Raw genomic sequence first — 26,488 nt, 5'->3', positions numbered from 1 at the left:
GGGAAGGCACACACATGCAACATAGACATACATGCAGGCAAGACACATATACACAGAAAATAAAAATGAATCTCAAAAAATTACAATTGTAGTTCTATAATGTTTTGCTTTCCAATTGAATTTTTCACTATAGAAAATACCTACGAACACATCACCACACACCTGTAACCCAAGCATTTGGGAGTCTGAGACACAAAGGTTACAGAGAATTTGCGTCCAGCCTGGGGTTCACAGTGGATTTGAGGCTAGTCTGGGCTCACACTTGATTATTCAGTGAGATCTTACCTTAAACTTATTTGTTTGTTTGTTTGTTTTCATGACTGGAGAGTTGACTCTGCAGTTAACTCTCATATTCTTGCAGAGGACCAGAGTTTTGTCCCCAGCATTCAGGTCAAGTGGCTGACAAAGCCTGTAACTCCAGCTCAAAGGCATCTCATGCCCTCCTCTGGCCTCCATAAGCATCTGCACACACACACACACACACACACACACACACACACACAATTAAAACTAGAATGTAATGTAAACATTTTCTCCTTTTCCATGTGTTTGGGCGAGGGCTACTCTGTGCCATTCAATCTGCTGTCTCATTTTACTGTGCAGGCCAGGCTAGCTTTGAACTCTTGGCAATCCTCCTGCCTCAGTTTTCCAAGGGCTGAGATTACAAGTGTGAGTCATGAGGTTTGGCTATACCAATTTCACATTTGTTTAATTAAGCCGGGTGTCTCTGTCCACCAGGAAGGAGGTACCAAGAGACCAGGCATCTATGGTCCTTTCACTTAAGCCTGTGCCCAACAGGTACCTAGCAAACAAGGGATGCCTTCTCCACAAGCCTTCTCTTCTCACTTTTTTCAAAAAAGTTAATGAGTGATGAGTGGCTTGTGAAACTTTTTATAACAAATATGGAATTAAAATTAGCTTTGTTGTTATCATTTTGTTGACACTTCCAAGGTTCACCTTAGACAATAGCACAGAGCTGTGGGAAAGTCAAAGACCAGAGGGGATTTGGGCCCTAAACCAGCAGTGTCTCCTAAGGACTTCCTTTCTTCCTTTCTCTCTTTCTTTTTTCAAGGCAGGGTTTCTCTGTGTAACAACCCTGGCTGTCCTGGAACTCGCTTTATAGACCAGGACTGGCGTCGAACTCACTGAGATTCACCTGCCTTTGCCTCTCAAGTGCTGGCATTAAAGACATTTGCCACCACTGCCTGACCTCCTAAGGACTCTTTAGGGGGGCCAGATCGGGTCTCAAGTTAAAGAACTATTTCAAGGACTAAATAGAGCAGTTGTTCTTGCTAAGATCAATCACAAACTATATAATAATGCTACTTTTTATTTCTAGACTGCAGCGAAGGGCAGCCACACTGTGGTCAAGGTCATCTGGACTTAGGTGTCCACTCACTACCGGCAGTTATATGATTACTGTTGAGTTACTGAAGTCTTTCTGAATGGGGCTGATGGGCTTCTGCGAGGGAGAAATGGAATAGCTTCTGCATAGGGCACAGCAAGAAACACACACTCATGAAACACTCATTCAATGCCTCTACCATCTCTCTAGGTCATTCTATAACTCCTTGCCAAGACATTTTCCCATTCCAGTTCCTGGGTTCCTGCTGACCAGGGGAAACAACCTGCCCTGTTCTATCCTGTCCTATCCAGAAGCTCCAAGCAGCAGACCAAACCTGCGGATCCCTTTAGACTGTCTCTATGCAGTGTGCCTCTACTTACATCCCGGATTCATGGCTGGCACTGTTGTCAGGACCTTGACCATGTAGTCCATTATTTCCCACAGTTTCCTCCTCTAGTCCTTTCTGCCCACACTGGGAATTCTTGTCTGTATCCTCAGGAAAGATAGACAGTAGTATCTTCTTGTTCTCACCCCGAATGGGCAAAGCCCTGGTTTCAATCAGCAGCAGCAACAGCAAACACAAAAAGCAGGGGCTGGAGAGATGGCTCAGTGGTCAGAAATACTTGCTGCTCTTCCAAAGGACCTGAGTTCAGGGCTCAGCACACACACCAGGTGGCTCACAACCATCTGTAACTCCAGCTACAGGGCTCCCACGCCTCTGGTCTGTCTCACCTGGCACTCATGCGCACCTGCACACATGCTGACACACAATTAAAAGGAGGTATGCAGGGGCTGGAGAGATGGCTCCATCCCTTAAGAGCACTGACTGCTCTTTCAGGGGACCCAGGTTCATTCCCAGCACCCACACGGCAGCTCATAACTGTCTGTAACTCCAGATTCAACCCCCTCATACACACAGGCAAAACGCCAATAAGATGAAAATAAATTTTTAGAAAGTAGGTGCACATACACCTATACCTAATTAAGAATAATTTTTTTAAAAAATAGAGGTTATAAGAAAGAAAACAGTTGCAAAGCCCTCGAGAAAACAGTTGCAAAGCCCTCGGGTACCACCGTACGCTCTGAGCCCGGTCCTGCTTTACTTATCCAGGATGTCAATTTACATATTTATACACACGTGCGCGTGCACGTGCGCTCTCTGGAACTTTCAGCTCACCAAAGGTGAAAAACAGATCCAGAGAGAGCTACTCGGTGGCTGCTTCACGTGGCCTTCTGAAAAGGAAAGCCGGGATTAGTAGCCATTAACCGTGCTGCGAGGCACGCCCAGCCTGCAACACCTGTTAGCAGACAGTGACCTTGGCCTGGGAAAATCTTCTCAGTGGACCATTGAGAGCCAGAGCCTAGCCAGGGCCAACTGTGAGGTGATAATGAGCCCCCCTCCTCTGGCCAAACAAGCCTCTTCAAACTTTGTGAATGAAGGCCAAAGAAGAGAAATTCTGCTGGTGGCTCTCTTCTGGTTCATATTCCTTTCTTGTTGCAGAAAGCGCTTCTTTCAGCATTCATCATGCCCCTCTTTGTTGCACAGACACCCTCCCTGTCAGAGGATTTGAGCTGTTATGAGTTTGTTTATTATTAGATTTATTTCTCCTATAAGCAAATGTGTTCACAACATTCCATGGGGAATCTTCTTAATTGTCACATAAATGTCATCTTATGTAAATTGAATATTTATCTTTCCATGCAAGGGGGGTAGTGGAGGGGAAAGGAAAAATAAACAACCTTAAGTCTTGGAGAGGGAAAGGGATTTAAAACTCATCCACCTGCCTTCAAAAACAAAGGTGAAGGAAGGAAAAAAAAATCATTGGATTATCTTGGAGGGGGCAGAAAACCTTGGCAAGGAGGAGATGGTTTGGGGATGCTGGGCCAGGCTTCTCCAAACCTCAGCCCAAAGCCAACCAACCTCCCCAGCTGGAGCATTCCCAGGAGGCAGAAGGTTGCCCCCCACGTGCCTACCCATCCAGGAGGCCTGCCCTTTTCCTTCCTAGAGAGAAGGTGAGCTCCCCGGGCGCAGCGGGTTGGGTGGGTGTGGCCCGCAGCTCAGGGAACCGACCCAAGGCTCCGCCACTGCCGGCTAGCCGCCCGACAGCCCGCCCGCCTGGCGAGCGCAGGCTCTTCTTCCAGAAACTGCGAGGATTGGAGAGCACTGTTTGTGCACCACAAGGTCAAGTCGGGAAGTGGAGTCGGAGGAGGAGGGGCGAGGAGGAGAGGGTGGGGAGAGGGGCGCCCCGCTTCACCAAGTACCAGCCCTGGGAAGTTGCCCCTCGGTTTTTAACCCTTTGCGGTTATAAGAGGCACGAGGCAGAAGGAAGGGGGTGTCCGGGGGCAAACTCCGCCTGAGGCTAGGACGCGCTGCCACCCTCCTAGCCACCCACCCATCACAACGCGCCTCACTCCCCCCCCCCCGGAAATGCAGGGCAGCACCGGGCGCCAGGAGGCACCCGCGAGGGGGAGGGGGCAACGAGCCCAAGAAGGGACCCCCCCCCAGCAGCCCCTTTCTACCGGAGGTCGCCCACAATTTCAAGTTTCCCTGCCTGGGATGCTAGTTTGCATTTGGTGTGGGTGGGGGAGGAGGACCGCGCCCCCTCCCCCCAGCCCCATGCGCGCCCCTCCCCTGCACTCCTGCCAGCACTTTCTGCTCACTTCTGGCGCTGCAAACAACGCCACGCGATTTATTCGATTCCGATTTTAAAACCAGTGATTCCTAAACCTGGCGAAGGGCTAGGGTCTTCCAGCTCCGGAGTCCCGGGGGGTGGGGCGGGCGGGCGGGGTACTCTGTGCAAGCCTCGTTTCCTCCGCGAGTGTCGCCTCCAGGCTGTTATTTGCAAAGAAACGTCTTTTTGACGCAGGGAGAAATGGCAAATTTTAAGTACGTCATTAATATGGCGCCAAAAGATTTTTTAAGTATAAGCTTGCTTTTTTTTTTTAAGGTTGTGGGGGGCTCCGCCTGGGTCTGGGGCGCGAAGGGGGCGGGGTGTGAGCAGAAAGTGTGAGTGAGCGAGTGGAGGGGCGGGGTATGTGTGTGAGTGTGTGAAGTGTGAGCCGACCTGATGGGACTTGCACGGGCTCAGCCGGCGCTCGGGCCCGGCCCTGGGGACAGGGCGGGCTGGGGGCGCCCCGGAGTCCACGAGGAGTCCGGGCCCGCGTGCAAGCGGGCGGGGGACCATGCAGGGCACCCCCCCCGCGGGGGGGGGCCCGCAACGCTACCTGGGACTGTCGCCGGAGCCAAACAACTGGGCGAGAAGGGGGGGGGGACACGGCGGGGGGGTGCCGGGAGCGGAGATCCGAGTGAATTAGAAAAAAGTGGCTACTCCCCCTCCCTCTCCTCCTGCCCGCCCCCACCCCACCCCCACCCCAACACATTTTTTTCTCCTCTAAAGAGATCACAAGGAAGTCTTGGTTTAAAAAGAAACAGAAACATACACAGGGGGTTGGTGAATGGTGCCGACCGCGGCCATCGCAGTTGGAGGCTATTTTTTGGGGGGGTGAGTAGCGTTCATGGAGTTACTTTGCGCCCACTCCTAGAGGCACCAGCTCAGGGATGGAGGGCTGACCGTATTCCCAGCAGGGGTGCGGGGCTTGGGGACGCTGCGGCCCGGTCGCCTCCCTCGCCACGACCCCGGATGGATGCGCGCCCCCCGCCCTCCCGCGCCGGCCCCAGGAGCTCCTGGCTTCGGGAGCATCCTTCCCGCGCCGGCCCCTGCCGCGGCGCGTAGCCGAGGGCAGCGCCCCTCGGGAGGGCACCGCGGAGCAAGGTAAGAACCAGCCCCCAGCGAATGGGCCCTGCGCATCTCAACGGCATTATTTTGTGGGCTTTTTTTTTTTTTTTTTTTTTTTTTTTTTTTGATCTGCCAGTGCTCCTCGCTCCCTCTCTCTCTCTTGCTCACTCGCTCCCTCTCTCTCTTGCTGGCTGCCTGTTCTAGGAAGCCAGCGCGGGGGGTGGGGGGGGGGACGCACAGCACTGGGGAGAGAGATTGCGCATGTTGGTCAGCCGTGTTTTAAAGAGTACAGTGCGGGGAGGCTGAGAGGGGCACATGCAACAACTTTTGGAAGGGTGAGCCTGGCGACCTTCTTTATTAATGACTGCGGCAAAGCGCCCCTGGGCCGGCGAGGGGGCGCGGGCGGGTGGGGGTGCTGGGGCTGCAAGTTGCCTCGCGGGCTCCGGCCGGCCCGAGGGGCTGCGGCGCGACCGGGGTGCGGGGTGGGAAGGCCGAGCGGCTGGGAAGCAGAGCACGGAAACCCGGAGCTATCTGCCCTTCTGTCTCCCCGAGTTTCATTTTGTTGATACGCAGCACGTCCGGGTGCCGAACCGGACTGAGCCGATGCACATGACCCCGCGCTGGGCTCACGTGCAGCCGGTCCAGTCCTAGACACCTTCCGGGGGCCACCGCCTCCGCCCTGCGCCCCCTTTCCAGGCTGGGTGCACGCGGGCGCTGCACGCGGGGGCAGCATGCTCGGTTTCTGGGCTCAGAGGCATTGCACAAATTAAGTTTTTTTTTTCCTTTTTGAGGGGCGGGGGACAACCTTCCCAGGTGAGTGCAAGATACGCAGCCCAGGTAGCTAGGGTGCGTACTGGGGGTAGGGGGCAGAAGCCGTTCGGGGTTGCGCGGGAGTCCGGCGGGGGAAGAGGCGCTGCTGCTAGAGTGGAAATGTACCGGCGACGGCCGGAGCGGCGGGTGCGCGCTCGCGGGGCGACGGCAGGGGGCGTGGCCCTTGTTTACCTTCTCCCAACTCTGCCGGTTCGCGTCCCTCTTTAGGGAGTACTCTGCAGCTCCCTGCCCTCCGCCCTTACACTCTGGGTGGTACCTAGGAGCAGTGGGCAAGTGGCGGGCCCTGCCTAGGACACACGCACCTGACCCCAAAATGAGTGACATTGCAACCCCCGCCCCCACCAAGCACTGCTGCAGTCCCTCCGGCGGATCCCCGGCCCCGCCCCGCCCCCGGCAGTGGCATCTTCCCGGCTCACCTCCTTCCTCCCTCTCCCTCCCTCCTTCCCACCCACTTGCCTGCGCCTGCGGAGCGGCTCTCGCACGCCCACTCCCAGCCAGGGTGCAGACTTGTAGCTCCCCACGGTCCCTTCCCGCCCATCCCTGGGTCCCGAGACACCCCCTTCTCCGGGCAAGAGCTTATCGACCCTAGGTCAGCTTGGCGACTCGTAGCTGTTCTGCCGGAGGGTGAGGACGTTTGCAAAACCGGCTTGGAGGCTTCTCTTTACCTTACAGAGAGGCCCAGCCAACCCTACCCGGTACCCCTACTGCACACCTCTACCCCACTCAGCACCCCTGTCCCCACCCGGGCCTCAGTTGCCCTTCCCAGAGTCCCCCTAGAGCCCTCCCCCGCCTCGGGCGCCAAGCCCACCCACCTCCTGGCACCGCCCCCGGCCCGAACCTCCTCTTGCCCTTCCTACGCCTGGGCCGGAGCCCCCCGCAGCCACCTCCGGCTCCTCCTCCCAGCTCCCGCGGTCGGAATCACGCCGGCGCGCCTTCAACCTGCGTGCCCATCGCCCGCCACCAGGGGCAGGCTGGAGGCGCGCAACCTTCTTCTAATCCCCTTAGCGACTGCAGCCGGCCTGGGCACTTTTTTTTTTTAAACCAGCTTGGCCTCAGGCCTCCTGCTGGGGAGCGGGGGAGGGGCGCCGGGTTTCTTTATGCCCGACAGTACATTGCACTGGCCATTTCAGGTCTCTGAAGATTTCCAAACTTCACCCTTGTCCCTAGCACCCCCCCCATCTGCAGAATTCCGAGGTACAAAGTTTTACCCAGAGGTAGTTTGCAAGAGGTCAGTGGGAGGGATTATGATTGTTTTCAGAGAAGTGCAGGAGGGGTTAGGGAGCCCCTTTTTGAAATGAAGAGTTTTGAGCCATCAAGAACAGTTAGGGTGTACCCTTAAACATTTATATTTGCAAACAGGCCCGAGTTTGGGGAGGTGGGTTCTCCTCCCAGAGTGGCACTGTCTCATCTCACTGGTAAAATTCCCAGTAGGACATTTGGCAGGAGGGTCAGGCAGCGGGCTGCCAACCGGGCCTGGCCCTGCTTCCTGGGTTCCCAGGGTACTGACTTCTTTTTCCCTAGCCTGATTTCTTTTTTTCCCCTTAGTGCCCCAAGCGAACACACCAACCCTCCTGGACCAATTGTCCCATCTTCCTTGGGCGGGTTGGGACTCGCAGAGCAATCCACTAAAGCAGAGAAGGAAAATAACAGAATAAACTAGGGGGGGGGGGGGATGAGTAATAAAACTGACCCAGTCAAGGAGGAAGGCTTTCATGTTTAGGCTATGCTATTTGCTTTTTAGGTCACAGGCTGCAAAAACAGGCTTTGATCCGAAGCGGGCGAATAATTTATTGAGAAAGTTTGCATGGGTGGTGGTGGGGGGGAGGATGTTTGTTTGATCTGGAGCCCTCTCCTCCGTAGTTCCAAGTGCTGTTGGCTGTTGTTTGGAGTGGAAAAGCATTTGGTTCCACAGCAAATGCTTGGTAGAGGGAAGTCCTCACCCTGCGCAGCAGGACTTCCCAGCGAATGTTGGTTTTGAAACTGTTTGGCCAAGGGTCTTCCCAGCACTCTTCACAGATGAAGTGTTTAAGGACAGGGTTATTTGGACTCTGGATACAGCAAATGTTTCCCCATCCAACAGCTTTTCCTTTTCCCAAATTGCCGGGCTAGATGGCCGGTGACTCTTACCCAAGAGTCTATGGTATCTCAGCACTTAGCTCACGCTGACAGTTTGGATATGTGATTTCCCCAGCTCCCTAGTGTTCCTTACTATCCAAGTTAAGCCTTTGACACTGACTCCTCTATTTTTGAGGTGGTGGGCAGCGTGTTCTGGTATTTACAGCCAGTGTTTCTGTTAGACTAGAAGGTAGCTGGTTGTCTTCCGCACCCATCAGGTACTTCACTGAGTGTGCAACAGGCCCTCTGGAAATTTCGTGCATGTTTAAGTTGGATGAGAGGAGGCCAGATAACTTGGGGACATACATAACTTTGACTTGTCCCCATATGAGACCTGTGTCATGTGACTTAAACTCTGAAGTGGTGGGTCTAAGCTCAAAGTTTAGGCACTAAGAGAGGTTGGTTCTGGGGCCATAGGCAGTCCTCTCCGCTTCCCCTCAGCCATCCCATTGGAGTTTGGAAAACTTCCATTCATGCTAGGAACTAAAGGTCTCCCTACAGACCTGAGCCCCTTGACGGAGCAGCCAACTGGCCTAGGTTTGAATGGAGTTTCCAGCAATGGCAAAGGCACTGTGAATCTCAGTTTATCAGCCAGTGGGATTGATGATAATTCCTGTCTAAGTAAGCATAGGAAATGAACAACTGTCTTAAAGAGTCACCCTGAGACTGAGGATGTAGTTGGTCTAGCGAGTGCAAGGCCCTGGGTTCAATCTCCATCCCCACAATGAAAAGGGAAGGGGGAAAAGCCCGAAGTGAGGCGTGTGGTAGCACCCGCACCATAGCAGCCAGTCTTGCTCTTAATGAACTGAGGCTAGCCAGTTCATTATCTACACCCTGGCCTTTGCTGTCAGCTCCAGGCTAGGCCAGCAAGACAACTGTCTTCTGTGCAGAAGAGATGAGAAGCATCCAACAGGTGCCCATGGGCAGCTAGACTTAGAACAGTCCACTGAGTTTCTCCCTGGGTATTGGGGGTGGGGGTAAGGTTGAGGAAGTACCAAATGACAGATTAGACAGAACCCATCACATTCCTGGGATCTCCTTGGTAGAGTCCCTAGAGCTGTCCTGCACAGTGCATGTAGGCGCTGGAAGCTGGAGCCTGGTGGGGACTCTTATAATTGCAGGTAGGCAGTGATGTGGTAGGAGAGGGTTCAGGTTCCCCTAGGGCTTGGAGAAGTAGAGTTGACAGTCACAGACAGCAGCCCTCTGCCCTGTGCGCACAAAAGCACTTTCTGTATCTGCAATTATTGTCCCCAAGAAGGCATTAAAGTTAATGAGAGATGGGAAAGAGTGGGGCTGTGACCCCCGTTTGAAGCGGTTAAGGAGTGCGCGAGCTCTTGTTTTCTGAATGTCTGGCCTTCCTTGCACAAGGAGGCTCTGAGGACAGGTTTTCCAGCCGAAATATCATTAAATTGTATTAGCATCTTATTACACACACGCCTTCGCGGTCTGCCTCAGACAGGGAGAGTTTTTGTTTCTCTCCGAGAGATTGTGTCTGGAATGGTAAACTGCCTGCTTGAAGGTCCCCCACCCCCACTTTTTTTTTCAGGAGGACGGAATCCTGCTGTGTGTGTGAGGGCAGGCCTAGTGGCCTCTGGAGAGGAGAGGCCGGAGGCCAGGTTGGGGTGTTTTAACTGCCCCAGGGAGTGGCTGCAGTAGCTAGCCTGAAAGACCCACTGTTCCCAGGGTCAGCTGGGAGGGCGTTAATGGAGGCCCAGGGTGTTTATTTGAATTTATTTGCAGAGACATCTTTAAAAGAGACTGGCATTGGGCAGTGGTGTTCCAGGGCCAGAACTTTAGTGGGGACTAAAGCCGATGGCCTGTGCTGCCAAGAAAACATCTGCCACCAAATTGCTGCCCTATTACTGAGTTGACATTGGTTATTAGCCAGGAGCCCAACCAAATAAAGCTGCCTGGAAAATGTGTAGGGTCAAGACTGGGAAAGAGGACTGTGGAAACAGGAGGGAATCTTGGGCTGGGGTGTTGGTGTCTGCCAGCAGCAGGCCGGCCAGCTGGGCTGTGTGGTCCTGACACTCCAAGGAGGGAGGGACCAGAGTTTGCTCAGTGCTCCCCATGATCCTGGGTCCAATTCTGCTAAGAGAATCAGAGGAGGTAGGAGCCCACGCTGGGCTTAACCCTTGAGAGGGTTCCTGGCGTTCTAGCCAGACTGCTCTTTACTCATTCCCGAGGAGGACGATTGGCAGGTAGCTCCACACACTGATGGGTTCTCCGAAGGCAGAAACGGGGCAGCTAATTTCTCTGAGCAGGGTAATGGGCAGTAACTGACATGGGCAGCCGACCCAGCTTGTGCCCGGGTCTGGAAGCATGGAGAACCTTTGACTTGGAAGAGAAAACAAAAAGAGGCAGGGGCTGCGGCTGTGGTTGAGTGGTAGCATTCTTGTCTTTCGTGAACGAGGTCCTAGGTTCAGTCCCCAGTCTTACGAAAGGGAGGTCACTGCGTTGGGATGTAGTGAGGAAGGAAGGGGTAGTCACTGTCGACCTTGAGGTAGGCAGGGTCCAAATTGGTGTAGGCTCTGGAGAGGAGAGGAGAATTTGACCTTGGATCAGCTGGAAGCCTGTGAAAGAGTTTGGGGGTGGGGGACAGGAGTTGGCGGTGTGATAGGTTTTATGCTTTAAAGATTTCTTTGACTGCTGTGTGGAGTTATGAGTCCGTGGCGAGAGCAAGGAAATGAATGGGCCAGGGGGGAGGTGAGATGGGCGTGACCCAGTGGGATGATCGTGGAGTTGGAGTGGGTGTGCGAGGGACTGGCCAGAGGTTGACTGGTGCAGAGGAGACATGGAGGCCATGGGCTACTACTGCTCTGTTGAGGGCCCTTTGGTCACCCACAGTCCAGAGAGCTCCCCGTGTGTGTTGCTATCTTGGGGTGGCATGGGAAATGCAGTGGACCCAGAAGATCCTTCTTGCTTAGACTCTCCTCTATAGACAGGATTTCAGGACTAACTACTTCCTTCAAAAGCAAGTGCCTAGTGCCACTGGAGTCATCTGCTGGAACAGACCGTGCCTGGGGAGAGCTGGGAAAACCTGAGGCCAGGCTGATGGCAGCTCCGTCACTCCTGCCTGTTAACTGTCCCCATTCTTGCCAGCGCGCCATGTGGTTTATAACACGAAGGGGCTGTCTCATTGAGGAGGCCGGGTGTAGGTCTGCAAGCTGACAGGGTCACCTGTTGGTCTCTGGACAAGGACCCAGCACTAGGAGAAGGGCATGGGCAGCCATGGTCACTGCCTGTTCTTTCCAAAGGGCTGGCCCTGGTAGGGCTCCCCATTCTGGCTCAAGGCTGCCCGTGCGCGTTTACTAGCTAGTTAGTACCCGTGCAGTGCTCCAGCCGCTGTGCTTCTCACTGAGTCTGGCCAACTGATTCTAGCCAACAAATGTGTTTCGTTTGGCCCTCTCGGGGTGTTCTTCAAATCCTGACTCAGTCGCCAGCTTTTTAAATTCAAATGTATGGGGAAATCGGATCCAGTTTACCTCCTGGGGGAAGTATGTCTTTGCCAAGACCTCTGGCCTTGTGAGCTACCGGTAGGGCTAGGATCTGAACCCAGCACTCCTAAATCCATAGCTCCTGCTCCTCTTCCTCCTGGATTGGAGGTCACACCCAGGGACTTGTGCCTAAACACACCGCAGGTGGCTACTGAGCTCTGCCCTCAGCCCCCAGCCAACTCTTAGTGCTGCAGGAGCTCCTAGTATAGAAGTACTGTTGCCCTCCTTGGAAATGAGAGCAGTTCCTGGACAGGGTTGATGGAGGAGCTGGAGGGGTGAATTTACTGCCACACCAGCGACAGGGCTAAGTGGGCCCATATGTGGGCCAAGGCCAGAGTTCTTTAGAAAGCCAGCCTTCCTCAGATCCTGGAAGCCACAAAAGGTGAAGTCTGGTACAAACATTGTCACCTTGGGTAACTCCTGAGCCTCTGTTTCCTCATCCCTTAGGTTCTAAGAGTGAGGGGAAGGCAGTTGCCATATACACTATTAACCAAGGGCTATCCTGAGATTCCCCATGGTGTTCTTGTGGGCTAGGGGACACCCCCCCCGCGCCCTGTCTGCCATAAAGAACAGGTCTTTATTGTTCCTTCCTCTTGGGTTGCTTGCTCTGGCAGGTGTCTTTCACTCTCTTGGCCTTTAGGAAACACTGGACAGCAAACAAGCAGCCCCATTGGGCTCCTCCCATTCTCTTGGGGGACAGTGGGTAAGAGAGGCACCTACTTGAGGTCAAGGGTAAAGCAGGAAGGTCATTGTGGTTGGCCCAGAGATCTGGGTAAGCGTCCTCCCCACTTAGTGAGTGGATGTTCCAGGGTCTCTGTGGCACTACAGGAAGGTAGGCAGGGGCACCCCATAGTTTGATAAGGACTGTCTAGAGAGAGGACGGGGATGGGGGGGGTCACTGGCTGTTGTGAGGCCATTCTAGGACTGAGCAGGGATGTGGTGGGAGTCCCTTGACGCAACTTGGTATTAACCAAGCGGGCTCCACCATTCAGACTTTTGCAAGACCTGGGGAAGAAATGGATAGGCACAGCTTTCCAGGTTGAAGCTGATTCTTTGCACAAAAGGAGCTCAGGGTAGCCTTGGGGATCAGGCCTCAGACTCTGGGGTTCTGTGCTCATCTCTATCCAGACAGGAGTGGGATGAGGCAAGCATCATCTGTAAAAGGGGCTCTTACATCAGCTGTCCCGCGCTCGGCCCCGTGGATGAGGTTCTGAGGGTCATGTGAGGGAGCCACCCTTAGTGTCTGAGAAGTTAGATGGTGCAGCTGAGATAAAGTAGGATTACATTTTATCTGAGAAAGGACCTGCTACCCGGTTTCCACAGCCCAGTAGCCACTATATCATGGTTTGTGCCTTACCTTGAGAGCATGGTCCTGGCAGAATCATCCCTATTCCCTCTTCTCCCTCCTCCCTCTAGGGATGCTCAGGAGGTCCCTGCAGTAGGTGATAGTTCCTGGTCTGCTCATTTCATTGACTGGGAACCGGGACTTGAGTGGTCATTGTCACCTTTCGGTTTATGCCTGCTGGTCTCTCTGCAGTCCTGTCCACTGGACAGACTTCTTGTGAGAACCTTTAACAAATGCTGGCCCTGTGAGTGGGTTGGGGAAGGATGAGGCTGGAAGAGAGGCGTGCCCTTATCCTTCTCTGCGTGGACGTGTGGGTCGAGGATGCAGCTGATGGGGTGTTTTCCAGAAAGATTGAGGATTTCCCCGGGTGTCTGTGAAGGTAATGACCCTTCTTGCCTTTTGTTGCAGATGGAAGAGAAGAGGCGAAAATACTCCATCAGCAGTGAGAACTCCGATACCACTGACAGTAAGGCCCTCCCTCTTGGGGCTCCGATACCACTGATAGTAAGGCCCTCCCACCTAAGGCTCTAGAGGGACAGCCTATAAGGAATACTGGCAGGCCCAAAGACTTGGTAGGAGGAGGCTGGCCCTCCATTCAGTTCAGCCCAGGGCTGTCACATGGGTGAGACCAATTCAAGTCAGGTTCCTCTGCCCCTGAGATAGCCAGTCGCTGCCCTTACCAGAGCCTCAAGATCCCCTTTGGGGACCCCACCCTCTAGGTACGCCTTCCTTCTGATCAGAATAGACCAACTCTGATCCTCAGGATATTTGCTGTTGCCTGATAGAGGAGAAAAAAATTAATTCTTTGGCTTTCTCTTGAGTGGGGACCCTTTTAGGAGTCTCTCCAAAACAGACACTTTGTAGCCCTTTATTATAGTTAGTTAATTATTAAAATAGAACAAGTAACTTCGTAACCAGTGGCAAACTCTGATCAGAGGATTCCTATCGTGTTTACTATGGCACATAGTAGGTGTTTTATAAATGTTGGCTGAAGAAATTAATGAAGAAGCACATCCTTCATGGAATCTTGGCAGTAGATTCTCAGAGGTAGGTTAGATAAGGGCTGGGTGTGTCGGTTGTATGTCCAGAAGTGGAGAAAAGGGTTCCTTAGTGAGACTGTCTAAAACAAAAGTAGAAAAAGCCTTGGGTCTTCCTGACCCTTCTTGTTGAGGCCATTGCCCTGTAGTCTAGCAAAAGCCTCGGACCCTACAGTCGTGGCCAACTGAGGAATCCCTTGGAACCATTCTAAGGCTATAGATAACAGTATCCTTCAATCAGCCTTTCGAGGACCCTTCCTTCCGTATCTCGTTAATCAGCTTCTTGTTACTGTCATGAAATATGTGAAATTATTAGCCTATGAAAGGAAAGGTTTACTTAGCTCACCATGCCTGAGTGATTGTCTTCAGTGGCAATCCCTGTGAGGTTCCAGGCTCTAAAAAGTCACACTGCCTCTCACCTTAGCCAGAGGACTAAGTGTTTGACACACGGACCTTTGAGGGTCTCCTAAATCATCACTCATGTTACAAAAGAGCGAACAGATAGCTAGCTAACCTCCACACTGAGGAGGCTGAAGAAGAAGCATGAGTTCGAGGCCAGCCTGTCTTGGTGTCGTTTCCTGTTGCTGGGATAAAATCCCTGACAAAGCAGCTTAAGGAAGGGTTTATTCTGGCTCACAGTTCAGGGTCCAGTCCATCACAGCGGGGTGACAAAGGCTCCGAGCGCCGGGTCACAAGTTGTTTCTGCAGTTGAGAAGAGAGAGAGATGAGTGCTGAGGTTCAACTTGCTTTCTCCTTTTTATACAGTTCAGGACCCAAGCCTGGGGTGTGTGATCTCTTTAGTGTGGGTCTTCTCTCTTTAACGCAGAATAGTCAAATAGTTCTGGGCTCTTGGCCAGAAGGTAACCAGTCCCTCACAGGTCTGCTGGAGGCTTACCTGCCTCCTAGGTGATTCTGGCTCCTGTCACCGTGGTAGTTAACACTTTACCATCACCTATTCACCCCTTCCAGGCTTACAGGGATCAAATCATTTGTCTATGGTGACCAGTGCCACTTGGGTCTGCCTAGATTGCTACTTTCACATGCCGTACCCGGCCTCTGTATCTTACTGGGACCTGCAGAAATACCTTGGTACACCTAACCTGGGGCAGACGAGAGACAAGGCATTCCTTGACCAAGTAGGAAGCAGAGCCTCAGAGGTCCAGGGACTTTTCTTGGAGCCACAAAACCAGCTGATAACTGCCTTTGATTTCTTCAGCCCCTTTTCAGTGGTGAGTGAAGGGGGCTTTATAGTTAGTTTCATTGGTCTGTGAAAAGGCTGGGGCCCAGAACAGGGACAGTGCTTCCCACCTCCTGACCTTTCAAGCTGGGGCTCTTCTCGAGACTTGCCATCCTCTGATGTGGTTGGGTGCTGATTCTGACTCTCCAGGACCCTTCATGGCCTGTGGTCTATCTGCAGGTCACGTGACATCCACATCAGCATCAAGATGTTCCAAACTGCCCAGCAGTACCAAGTCGGGCTGGCCCCGGCAGAACGAAAAGAAGCCCTCCGAGGTAGGTAGTGGTGGTGGTAAGGTTCTGGGAAGGGTGAAGCTGAGCCGGGGAGGTGACTAGACCAGACACCTGTCAGGAGTGAGAGAGCAGGCTGAGCAGATATATGAAGGCCACGTGTTCTTGGCAGAGGGTCAGAGATGACCAGCGTGGCAGAATGGAATGATTGGGGGACAGTTTATCTAAGCTGTTCCTCTTGACCTGAGAGAAGCCTTTGAATGTTCATAACAGGATAGTGATATAATCTGATGATACAGGGTCTCTCTGTGTAGACCAGGCTGACCTGGAATATGCTCTGTAGACCAGGCTGGCCTCACACTCACAGGGGTCCGCATACCTCTGCCTCCCGAGTGCTAAAGGTGTGTGCCACCACATCAGGCATCATAGTTTAAAAAAGATTCCACTGGCTGCTGAGGAAGAAAGTAGCTTACTTACAGCTTGTAATTTAGAGCTGGTGGCAGCAGATTAAAGAGTAAAGGGATTTTTGGGTGCTTCGATACAGAACCGAGGGTGACAAGGTTTGCTGGTGCTGGACAGAAAGGTAGAAGTGTTCAGAACCCTCAGATGCTTCTGACGATACTTCGTGTGTACCTACATTTTAAGCCTTCCTTGTTTTGACCCAGGGTAATGCTTTCATGTCCTGACCGTAGAGGTGTTTATGGCTTCTGTGGAGGGAGTCCTTGGGTTCATGAACTGGCATTAAGACCTTGCTTCCTGTGGCCTATGAAAAATTACATGCAGGAGCCCTACTGTTCCTTCTGAGGACTTCACTGGCAATGCTATTGGGCAGAGAAGAGGCCCTTGGTTTAAATATGGCTACAATAGCCAGCCAGACATAGTGGTGATGTAGGAGGATCTTCTATCTATCTGTTGCTTTCATTGGTTAATTAATAAAGAAAACTGCTTGGCCTGATAGGTTAGAACATAGGTAGGCATGGAAGACAGAGCAGAATTGTGGGAGGAAGAAAGCAGAGAGAGACAGGCAGACTCCATGATTCTCCGACCCGAGACGGACGTAGGTTAGGATCTTTCCCGGTAAGCCACCACCTCGTGGTGATACACAGATTATTAGAAATGGGTTAATTAAGATGTGAGAGTTAGCCAATAAGAGGCTAGATATAATGGGCCAGGCAGTGTTTAAATGAATACAGTTTCTGTGTTATTGTTTCCGGGGCTAAGCTAGCAGTGCCGGAGCCAGGCAGGACAAAAAGCAGGCCTGCCCGCCTCACCACTACATAGTGGTACATTCCTTTAATCCCAGCACTCTGGAGGCAGAGGCAGGTGAATCTGCAAATCTAGTTCCAGGGCAGCTAAGGCTCTTAACACAGAGAAACCCTGTTTCGAAAATAAATAAATTTATAACAAATAAATAAAGTGGCTGGGAGAACTTTGGGGCTCTGCGTTTCCAACCTGGTCTTTATGCATGCAGCTGCTTTGCAGTTGATATGGGGTGAAGGACCATGTCTTTTCTCAAGCCACGTCCCTTTTCCTGTCGCTCTCTACTAGGGCCATGTGCTGTCCGATTTTACCAGCCCCTGGATGTGAATTTGGGGTGGTCATCCTATATGTTCTTAGCTGGTCTTCCCCAGAGCTTTGTACTTAAAAAAAAGACTCAATGCCTTCCAAGATGTCCTGCGCTAGGACCCTTCCCTTGGGAGGTGGGATTGGGACCCTGTGAGAGTGGTTTTTCATCTCCCCTTTAAGTTACAGTGATTTGTTTAGTGTATGCATGTAACCCATAGGTACACAAGAGTCCATGTCTATGTCATAGCATGCATGTGGAGGGCAGGGAACAATTCGAAGGAGTTGAATCTTTCTGCCATTTGGGTTACCAGGGTCAAGTTCAGGCCCTTAGACTTGGCAGCAAGCACCTGCTGGGCCATCGCCCCAGCCTTCATACCTTCCAAACCTGGGTTGGGTGGAAGCGAGAGGGAGGTGTTTCTGGGGTTGTAGTGAAGGAGGGAATTGGATGTTGGGGCTGAGGGGTAAGAGCACACTTTGGCTCTTCTGTACCCTCTTCTTAGCTGGCTACTTGGGAGGACAGAGTGTACCAAACACAGTTTGGGAAGCAAAAAAAAAAGGGGGGGTGGACTCTTGGAAGGTTCTGCCTCTTCATGGAGTGAGTAACTTTGTAGTCACCTTTCCTTGGCCCTCCTGTTCCTGGGAGACAGGAACTACCATGCACTTTTGGGACCTGAGGATGTTGCCTCTGAGAATCTTGCCTGTCTCCAGCTTCCCTGTGGTTCTGTGTATTTGCATGAGATGTATTGCCGTGAAATGGGAAACTCCTGCGGGAGCCATCTCGTCCCCTGCCCCCCTCCCCAGCTCGTGGGGGATGGGGTGCTTTCTACACTGGCTGGGATCAACCTTAGGAGGAAACAGGTGTCAGCAAAGGCTGAGAAGAAAGAGCAATTTGCATGGGGGCATAAAATTCCCCTGCCTCTTGGATTTTCCAGCCCAGAGGCTTTGTACCCAAAAATAGACTTGAACCTCTCAAAAGGCCCTTTCTGGGCCTGCACAGCCCAGGCCCAGACCAGGAGCCCCTGCAGGTGGCTGTGATGTCCACCCAGAAGGGCTGAAGAGTCTTCCCTGCCTTGAACTGCAGCCAAGCCTTTCCTCCCACAGCAGGCTGGAGAACAGCCTGAGAGGTTTTCCTTGTCCTCTTGAGTGAGAGGGTTGAGCCGTGGCCGGTATAAATTCTGAGTTATGGTGGGGCAGAGAAGAAAGCATCAATGAAAGCTTCCAAATGATTTGGCTCGTGAGAGGGCGGAGAGAGGAGCTAGGACTTGGCTGCAAGAACGTTCGCATGCTCTGATGAATGAACTGGAAGCGAGGGCCTTGCCCGTGAGCCTGGCTTAAGAGGCAAAGGTTCCAGGCACCCTAACAAAACAGGTTCTTGGGAGCCCCAACTGCCCAGCGCCTTGTGAGATAACTGCCAGGCTGGTCACACTCAGGACTCTTCACTGTGGCAGAGAAGTACAGGAAACACCCCCCCACTCCACCCCACCCCCATGGCCCGTGGCTGCAGAGCTGAGGAAGCTGTGGTTCCCTCCGTTTTTTATTCCTGTGTGTCCAGTAGTAGAGTTGGGAGCTTGAGGAAGCATGGTGCTTAGCATCGCACAAATCGTGGAAATGGAGTGAGCTGTAAGATGTCTGTGGGCTAGGATTAGAAAAAACAGATACGCTTTCTTGTTTGCCTGGGGGTGCTCTTCACACCAGCGTGGTCCAGGGCCAAAGAGCACAGACCAACAGTCAGGACCCTGGACAGGGCTGAAGCGCCCTTTCCCTTAGGGTTTTTTACCCAGGCCTCTCCCCAAGCTGAAGCTAAAGTGGAGTTCCAGGCTGAGTTAGAATCTGCCTTTGGGCCATGGAAGGGGAAAGTGGGGACTGGGCCAGGGTCTCAGCCTTCTCTTAGACCTGTCTGTGGGATGGATGCCCGCAAAGCTGAAGTCTGTCCCTTGGGCCTTAAATTCGGAGAGAGGGGAACCCCAGTGTGAGAAGCTGGTACTGTGTAAATTCTGCTAGAGTCTCGGAGTTCTGGTTCGTGCTCTCACACCTGATAACGTTGGCGTCTTACTGCTTCTCCCTTTGTGCATAGCGACTTCGTAGAATCAGGTACGAGCTACAGACCAAGATCATCTGATTTTCCAACACAAACGACCTACCCTAGCCAGAGGCCAGTACGTAGGCAGTTAAGAACCTTCCTGCTGGGGAACAAGCTGAGAGCTGGACCTAAATTTTCCCCAGGATAATTCCCCTGAACCGGCTTCTTGCTCCCAGCAAGCTTCTTAGTGGTGGACAGCATCTAATTGAGAGCCAGTAAAGTGGCCTTCCTGCACATTCCCCCATGGCTAGTGTCATGTTGTTCCCAATCCCCCCTACACACACACACACACACACACACACACACGCACACGCTTGCAATGAACAGGGGCTACCTAAGTGCTAAGGATGGTTCTGGGAGACCGGGAGGCCTGACCTGTGGTTGGTATCTTCCTCATGCCCTGTGGCTTTCAGGCAGCCCAAGCAGTGGGGATGTCCCCTGGAGGTGTGAAGTAGTATCTCAGGAAGTCAGCACCTACACAAGTCAGTCAGTGAGTCCCAGCCGCAGAGAAAGCTGAGCAGGCACTGAGGGGCCCAGAGAAACCTGGCTAGATATGGATACTGCAGGGCTTGTCTGTTGGGGGGGAAGTACAGGCTGCTTTGCCTCTTGAGGAGCTTTGGAACCCTTGGCAAGTGACTCTTCTCTCTGAGTCTCAAGATCAACATCTGTAGAGGCATCTGCCTGGATCTTTTTCTGGGGATGTCTTTTCCCAGTACCCATGTCCCCTGTGGGACGGTGTCTTAGTTACTCTTCTACCGCTGTGAAGACACGCTATGACCTAGGCAATTTACAAAAGGAAGTGTTTAATTAGGGCCTTATGGTTTCAGAGGGTTAGTTCATGATCATTGTGGTGGGAAGCCTGGTGGCGGGCAGACCGCACTAGAGTGTAGGTAAGCACTCTGATCTGCAAGCATGGCAGAGAGACTGGGCCTCCTATGGGCTTTTGAAACTTCCTAGCCCACCCCTAGTGACACGCCCCCTTCAGCAAGGCCACACCTCCTAATCCTTCCTAAACAATCCACCAACTAGAGACCGAGACAAGCCTGTGGGGACCATTTTCATCCAAACCATCACAGAGAGGAAGGTTCCAGAAGAGAGTGGGATGGATGGATGTCAGGAGAAATTGGCCATTTGGAATGGTCCAAGTTGGGATCCTACAGTCCACTCCTCTGTAGGCTCTGCTGAGAAGTGAGTGTTTCTAGAAGAGAGAATGGGAGTGGGGAGGGGACTTCACACATTCTACAGAGGTCTTCCCCCTCCCCCGTGTCCTGCTTCATGTCCACACATGGTCTGGCTGAGAAAGTGAAAACAATCTCTATCATCGGCAATAGGATTCCCCAGATGTGTCCTAAAAAGCTACGTGAGGAATCCCCGTCCCAGAACTGCAGCTTTGCTTAAAACAAAACAACATAAAAGATTAGATCTACCCTGAAAGAAAGACAGTAAAAGTTTGTTGGGTGAAAACCAGAAAATAATCCTGGAGATGCAGAGATGATGTCCAGATGTTTGGAATAAGATAGTCTGTATGAAAACAGCAGTGGGGGCTGGGGATATAGCTCAGTTGGTAGAGCATCTGCCTGGCATACGTGAGGTCCCAAGTTTGACCCCCAGCACCTCATACAGGTTACAATGGCAGGAAGTTTAGAAGTTCAATGGCTCATCAGGTTCAAGTGGCTGCCAGGCAAACCTGCCCACCTGAGTCACAGCAGGAGCAAATCAAGTGCAAATGCTGTCCTCTGGCCTCCGCACAAGTACCACTGCACACTCACACCCCTTCCACACACAGTGCATACACAAACATACGAGAAATTCAGTTATTCTTGACCATACACGAGTTCCAAGCTGGTCTGGGGCTGCATGAGACCCTATCTGAAAACAGCCAGACAAACAGACTGGGGTAGAGTTAGTGGAATGACCACACAGTATGCACTGAGCCCTAGGTTTAATGCCCAGCACTGAATCTCCTGGGCGTGGTGGTACCTTCAGGAGATGGAGGCAGGAGGATGAGATATTCAATCAAGGTCATCTACTCCATAATGAAGTGAGAGGCCAGGCTGGTCCTGAGACCCCGATTCTACAGACAAACAAAACCAGTACAGTGTCACGTGCCGTCGCATGCAGAGTGGCCCACACACTTCAGTAAAACAGGAGAACCCTAAAGAAGCCCCCTGCTTATCCCTGTTAGATCCAGTTCTCCAGACAGTCAGGTGGGGGCGGCTGCAGGTGCGCTTCCTCCAGGGCCAGGCGTTTGCTCTCTGAGACTCCACTCTGGGGTGGCGGTTAAGGCCAGACCCACTTCTCGTACAGGCAGAAATGGAGCTCTTGCCGCCAGCTGGAAAAGCCTCCCGGCCTCTGGGACTTGTCTTGCGAGCGAAATGTGTGTCATAAATTCTCTTTAAGAGCAGGAAGCGCTGTTATCCTCATGAAAATAAGAGAAAGAGATGTTGAGTGGGTTTTTTTTTCCCAATGTTTTTGAGCACCTGACCAGCTTGGCTCCGTGGTAGCTTGAAGCTGGAGCTGGGCAGAGGTGACGACTATTCCCTGAACCCTTGTCTGGGATTACGTGCCTAATAAGCAGTGTATAAATTTGTTCTTGACTGAGAAACTGTCTCAGGTCCAGCCCAGAAAAGATTACTGAAAAGATGAAGTATCTGGCTGGCTCAGGGGTGGTAAATACGTACTAGTGTGGTTGAAGACAGAGCTGAAACACACGGTTTGTTAACTCCTGGGTCTTAGCCTCCACAGCTGTGAAATTGGGGAGCAGACACCAGAGCTGAGCATTTGGCACGTGAACTGTGCCTTAGCTTTACAAGTGTCACTTCCTACAAGCTAGGCGTCTCAGGAAACAACTGATTAAAATAAGGTTCCTGGGGTTGGTGAGATGGCTCAGCAAATAGGAGCACTGGGTGCTTTTCTGAGTTTGGTGCCTTGCACTCAGTGGGTGGCTCACGCCCCCCCCCCCCCGGAACTCCAGTTCCAGAGCAACTAACTCTCTCGGGCCTCTATGGGCCCCTGCTCACAGTGTATGTGTGTGTGTGTGTATTCGTCTTTTAAAATACGAGTTTCAGAGAACAAAACTCAGTTGACAGAATCCTTACCTAGCATGCCTCGGGCTTGATTCCTGACACCCCATAAACTTGGTACATACCCATAATTCCAGGACCCAAGGGGTAGAGGGAAGAGGATGGACAGTTGATGATCATCCTCAGCTGCAAAGAAAGTTTGAGGCCAGCCTGGGCTACATAGGACCCTATCTCAGAAGAAATAAAATGAATAAAATGAGGTTCAGGACAGATGTCAAAGCTCTTGGGCAGACAGGATAGAAGCAGAGAGAATTGATCCTGGCCAGACCCACTTACGCTGGCTTTGGGGAGGTGCTCAGGACCCATTTCCAAGCTCTCACCGCCACCCCTACATGTGTACAAAAGCTCTCTGCCTGATAGGAACTTTTCCACAGTTAGCCCAACTTCAGGGAAGTCTTGGGGGTTTTCGTTGTTTTGTTTTGCTTCTTACTTATTTACCTACCCATTCCACAAGCATTTCCTTCGAAGTTGCGAGATATGGAGGAGGATGCTACAGAATAGACACCAGAAAGAGTAGATATACAGGATACACGCGGTACCTGTCTTATGTGGCTTGTCACATGAGATAGACATTAAATCTCTGTATGTAGTTTAGTTTAGTTTTTTGAAATGGTCTCACGTAGCCTAGGATGGCCTCAGACTTAACTACATAGCCAAGGGCAGTCTTGAACTTAGGCTTGTGTCTCTGCCTCTCCAATGCTGGGGTACAGGCACGTAGTGCTGGGGATCCAACCCAAAGCGTCCTGTGTGCTAAGGAAGTGCTCTGTCCGCTGAGCTACATCCCCAGCCCCTTTGTGATTATGTCTTTAAATAACCGGACTTCCTCAGCCATCCAGCCCCGAAGGAAAGGAATCAGAGAAGTGAGTTTCCAGGGTGAGATGTTTCAAGCGACAGAACACACATTGTGCCTCCTGGCCTGATGTCCGTGTACTTTGAAAGTTGCCCGTTGTCATTATTGGATTTTGGAAGTCACTCCAACTGCATAGATACCCCTGGGAACCTGTTTTCAACCTTTCCTGGGCAGAAGGTACAGAAAATAAGTAACCTATGGTCTCATGGAAAGGAACTGTGCGGCAGGATCACGTCACAAGCCCCAGGTTGACATACTTAAGTTTGGTTCCCTCTAGGGTAGTCTTTGAACCCCTGGCCCTTGGGCTGGTTGATAGTCTGAAGGCTTTAGCATCCTTTGTATGGTTACAGGAAGCTATAGTTGATGTCCCTTGGCAGCTCGGCAGAACTTGGTTGCTAGGCAGCAGACCTTTAAAGACAACCAAAAGAGAGACAAGTAGTAAACATTCATATTCTAAGAAAATTGCTTGTTTTCCAGCCCCTCAACTTTCTTGCCACAGCAAGACTTCTGTTCATCAGTGTCTGTTTTATTCTATATTTAGTTTTCATAAATTATTCAAAGGTGTTTTAGGAAAATCATTAAGCTTTTTCCAAGCCTAACCTCTGGTGGTTCAAACAGAAAATATGTAGGTTAGGAAACAGGCCGCCATATTGGTGGTCAGGGGTCACCTTACTTGGGAAGGCCCCTGAGTACTCAACTGAAGCCTGGAACTAAAACCGAGGTGTTGATCCCTTCAAACGTCTGGAGTCAGCACCTAGCATGTGCCAGGCCCTATGGGCACCACTGAAGAGCAGCATCTTTTGGTCCAGCCAGACCTCACTGAGCTCATCATCTGGCAAGGAAGATCTACCAGAAAACCAGGTGATTCCAACATCAGAGGCTTTGGCAGTATAGACAAAGCTCAAGAACCAGACTGGTTCAAAGCAAAGCTTCCCAGAACCTCGGAGGGCCAGTTTGAGGGAGGAGGTATGAAGCATGCCGGCCCTAATATGACAAGGGAGATATCAGACCTAAAAAGGGCTTGGGTGACAAGAACAATCGTGCAGCCACAGGGCCTGGGTCACTTTGATAATCACCACACCTGTTGCTGTAAGCTGATAAAGCAGCTTCAAGGAGAAAGAATATTTGTGGTGGGGATGTCCTGGCCATAGGTGCTGGAAGTGGCTGTCACCTTGCATCTGTAGTAAGGTAGCAAAGACAGACGGATGCTACTGCTTAGCCCCTTCAACTTTCTTTTTTCACTTTCCAGATGCGGTTTCCTTATTTAACCCTGGCTGTCCTGGAGCTTGCTCTGTAGACCAGGCCGGCCTCGAAGTCAGAGATCACCTGCCTCAGCCTCCCGAGTGCTGTGTGTACCACTCTACACCTAACTCACTTTCAATTCTCATTCAGTCTGGTGTAAGCGGAGACTGCTCGTTTGTTTCCTGGCTGCTCAGACCCAGATAATCACACAGAAACTCTATTAATGACAACACTGTTTGGCCTGTTAGCTCAGGCTTCTTATTAACTAACTTTTAATCTTAAATTAACCCATTTCTATTCATCTGCATATCACATGATACCGGTAAACCACAGCCTAAAGGTTCTGGGGCGTCTGTCTCCTTTGTCAGCTACATGGCATCTCCCTGACTCCGCCTCCTTTCTCTCTAGATCTCTGTTTGGATTTCCCGACTGGCTTTGCTCTGCTAAGCCATTGGCCCAAACAACTTTATTCATTAACCAATAAAGGCATCACATATACAGAAGGACATCCCACATCAACTTGGGACCCCAGCCTGTTGAATAGTGGCCCCCGAGAATTTACATGGGTAAATTCTGCCACTTGAATAAATCTAATTAGATAATCCTTCACAGGCATCCCCAGTGTGCTCTAGGTGACTGTGGAGCCTGTGAGGTGGACAGTATTCCCACAGAGGCCCTCCTGTGGGCAGTCACTGCAGGACTTGGCCCTGGTAAAGGCCTCCATCAGATCTGCATGTTCTTCCTTGGTAATCCACCTGATTTGGCTCCACGCTGATTTAGAGGCACTGAGCAGTCATCTCCATCCTGAGGAGATCGGAAGGTGTGGTGTGTGGTGCCACCACCTACCACTCAGACTTCGTTAGGACTGATGAGTATAGGAACAGCGCTTCCTGAGCGTGACAGCGCACATCCATCAGTCAGGAGTCTAGGAGGCTAGAGCGGGAGGCTTTGGAAGCTGGAACCAATTTCACCCGTGTGAGAAGTATCTGTCTCCAAACCCAGAAGCTTTTCATGCAGCCTACTGTAGCTGAGGAAGACCTTGAAGTGTGGGTTGTGGGTATAAGTGTGTGCAGGTGTGTGTACACCAGGCCCGTACTGGCCACCCCATGCATGTGGAGGTCAGAGAATAGCTTCTGTGAGACACTCACCTCATTCTCCTGTGCATTGAAGGTAGGTCATCAGGCCCGTGTGGGAACGTGCTTTTACTCACTGGGCTACCTTTTATGCCCAACCTTGAACTTCTAATCTTCCTGCCTCCAACTCCCAAGTGCTTAGTTTACAGGTGTTAGTGGTGCTGGGAATTGACCCCAAGCCTGTAGGTGTACAAGGTGCACACTCCACCTACTGAGTTATATCCCCGGCTGAAACATGCGCACAAGCACAACTCTTAGACTGTCATTGTACCTATTGTGGGGTGACTGATGCAGGCGGGGTTATTTCTTGGAGTTCTCCTGAGTCCTGCCTAACAGGGCCACTGGTGTCCCATCACCCCTTCGCTAGTGACAGGGAAAACACTTAGAGTTGTCTTAGAACCTGGCCCACAGTGCTAAAGGACCCCAAATTGATCCCCAGATTCCCTTCATGCTCCGAGGACTGTAGAGTCTGAAGCCAGGGCTGCCTCTCTGCCAATGGGACCTGGCACACTGGTCACTCCAAATGCAGCACAGGGTCCTCACTGACCAAAAGACATCGGGCCCTGAAGGAATGCATGGGGGAGGGGGGCACAGCTTCACTCGCAGAAGCCTCACGCAGGGCCGTGTGGTTGAGGGTCTCTCTCGTTTGCCTCTCTTCTCTGTAAAGTCCTTGTGCCCGGCACCAGGCACTGAGAACACCTGACATCAGGACAGCGTGTGACAGGGGAGAGGGAAAGAAACACTACACAAGAAGAGCAAACAGCTCCCGTGTGTGGAAATGGTCAGACGCTGACTGGGGGCGGGGCGGGGGTCCGGGGAAGGGGTCCTGTCCTGCAGTCCCAGGGCTGATCGTGAGTAAAGGTCCCAGGGGCCGGAAGAGTTAAGGTAGAGGCCAGGATGAGGAAACCAACCGCAGGGTGGCTTTATTTTTGAGACAAGGTCTCCGGTAGTCCATGCTGGCCTTGAACCTTGTAGACGGAGACAGCCTTGAATGGACTCACCTGCCTCTGTCCTCACCCTGCAATGCTGGGTTCTAAGCACCTTCCACCACACCCTTTATTTACGTGGTGCATCTTCTCTAACATCCCCAGCCCGTTGGTTGATGCTGAGGTAGGCTCCCCGTGTAGATCTGGCCGGCCTGGACCTCACTCTGGAAATCA

General features: G+C 52.0%; 1 protein-coding gene across 6 annotated transcripts in view; it reads left to right on the top strand.

Moving 5' to 3' along the window:
• The first annotated feature begins 3,418 nt into the window (after nt 1-3,418).
• Jade2 (jade family PHD finger 2) overlaps nt 3,419-26,488 on the top strand; it is a 49,053-nt gene continuing 25,983 nt past the window's right edge. The window contains exons 1-4 of one of the 6 annotated variants that reach the window (XM_050157784.1): nt 4,745-5,118; nt 7,459-7,542; nt 13,275-13,336; nt 15,325-15,419. In XM_050157784.1, coding sequence (XP_050013741.1) covers nt 4,991-5,118; nt 7,459-7,542; nt 13,275-13,336; nt 15,325-15,419 — 369 coding nt within the window. In that variant the 5' untranslated portion in view covers nt 4,745-4,990. Of the gene's footprint in view, nt 3,528-4,744; nt 5,119-5,299; nt 5,418-5,478; nt 5,896-7,458; nt 7,543-13,274; nt 13,337-15,324; nt 15,420-26,488 lie in introns of those variants that run through there. The other 5 variants (XM_050157781.1, XM_050157779.1, XM_050157778.1 and 2 more) reach the window with 5 other exon arrangements.

The sequence above is a fragment of the Alexandromys fortis genome, unplaced genomic scaffold, assembly GCF_014885135.2.
Source record: "Alexandromys fortis isolate MF-2015 unplaced genomic scaffold, M_Fortis_MF-2015_v1.1 scaffold_103, whole genome shotgun sequence".
Lineage (NCBI taxonomy): Eukaryota > Metazoa > Chordata > Mammalia > Rodentia > Cricetidae > Alexandromys > Alexandromys fortis.
Note: the sequence above shows the minus strand (reverse complement) of the source record. Positions and strands in the feature narration are given on the sequence as shown.